The following is a 1,133-nucleotide window of genomic DNA, read 5'->3' as shown; positions in this document are numbered from 1 at the left end:
GAGAGAGAGAGAGAGAGTGAGACAGACAGAGAATGAGAGAGACAGAGAGATAGAAAGTCAGAGAATGAGAGAGAGGGAGGTTGAGAGAGTGGATCCCAGAGCTTAGGGCCCAAGAAGCTGATATTACAGCTGCCAGTGGGGAAATGATTAAAATCTCTGATACACACGAGGGCAGATCTAGAGAAACAGTGATCTTGGAGGGTTGTGGGGCTGGGGATAGAGTGAAGGAGACACACGGTGACACAAGAAATTTGAAAAGAAGGACAGGAATTTTGTAATCCCCGATGGCCCAGGAGTCCACGCAGCTCAGTGAGCACAGGATTAATGAGTGAGTGGCCCTTGGCCAGAGGTAAAACACAAACAGCAAAGCTTCTGGACGAGCTCCTGTTTCCAGAGGCTGGAAGATGGGAGGTCTCCCTCAAACAGCTGTTACCTGGGAATCTGGCTGAGCAACTGCCATCGGTCCCGCCATCGGCATCATTCCGATATCCTGAATTTTCAACGTTTTCTGTGAAGTCAAGGAGAGCATTAATTATAACACACAACCAATTCAATTCAACATTCCCACAGGGACAGCCAGGTGAGAAACACAGGGAATCTGGATTCGTGTATCTAGCTGCATGGAACATCGATCTGAACAGGAATCTCAAACTGTACTGTAAGCACCGCAAGTGCTCTTGTAGCACAGTGGTAGTGCCCTAAATCTCTGAGCCAGAGATCAGGGTTTAAGTCCCACCTGCTCCAGAAGTGTGTAATAACATCTCTGAACTGGTTGATTAGAAAGTATCTACCATTAGCACTTAGCCATCGACGCCCAATAATCTTCGATTGTTTCTCGTAAACAAAAGGAACCTGGCACCAGTTTTAAAATATTCAATGACTGAAAACCCCACCATCCCCTGAAGCAGAGTACTGCAAGGTCACACAGCCCTCGGAGACATAAATTCCCTCATTTTTATCCTAAAAGGTTGAGCCCAAATTTTACAACTGTCCCCTTGGACTAAACCACAAGAGGAAACAGCCATTCCAAGTCCACTTTGCCGAGACTGTTCAGGATCTTATAAATTTCAAGCAAATCACGCCTCACTCTCCTGGAGGCTACTTAGTGCAAACAAACCCAGTCCAATCTTTGC

General features: G+C 46.5%; 1 protein-coding gene across 1 annotated transcript in view; it reads right to left on the bottom strand.

Annotated features, from left to right (window-relative positions):
- Window positions 1–1,133, bottom strand: part of mrpl12 (mitochondrial ribosomal protein L12) — a 14,066-nt gene that overhangs the window by 3,096 nt on the left and 9,837 nt on the right. The window contains exon 5 of the mRNA XM_048611090.1: window positions 434–508. Coding sequence (XP_048467047.1) covers window positions 434–508 — 75 coding nt within the window. The remainder of the gene's footprint in view (window positions 1–433; window positions 509–1,133) is intronic.

Source organism: Rhincodon typus, chromosome 23 (assembly GCF_021869965.1).
Source record: "Rhincodon typus isolate 14 chromosome 23, sRhiTyp1.1, whole genome shotgun sequence".
In the NCBI taxonomy this organism is placed as follows: domain Eukaryota; kingdom Metazoa; phylum Chordata; class Chondrichthyes; order Orectolobiformes; family Rhincodontidae; genus Rhincodon; species Rhincodon typus.
Note: the sequence above shows the minus strand (reverse complement) of the source record. Positions and strands in the feature narration are given on the sequence as shown.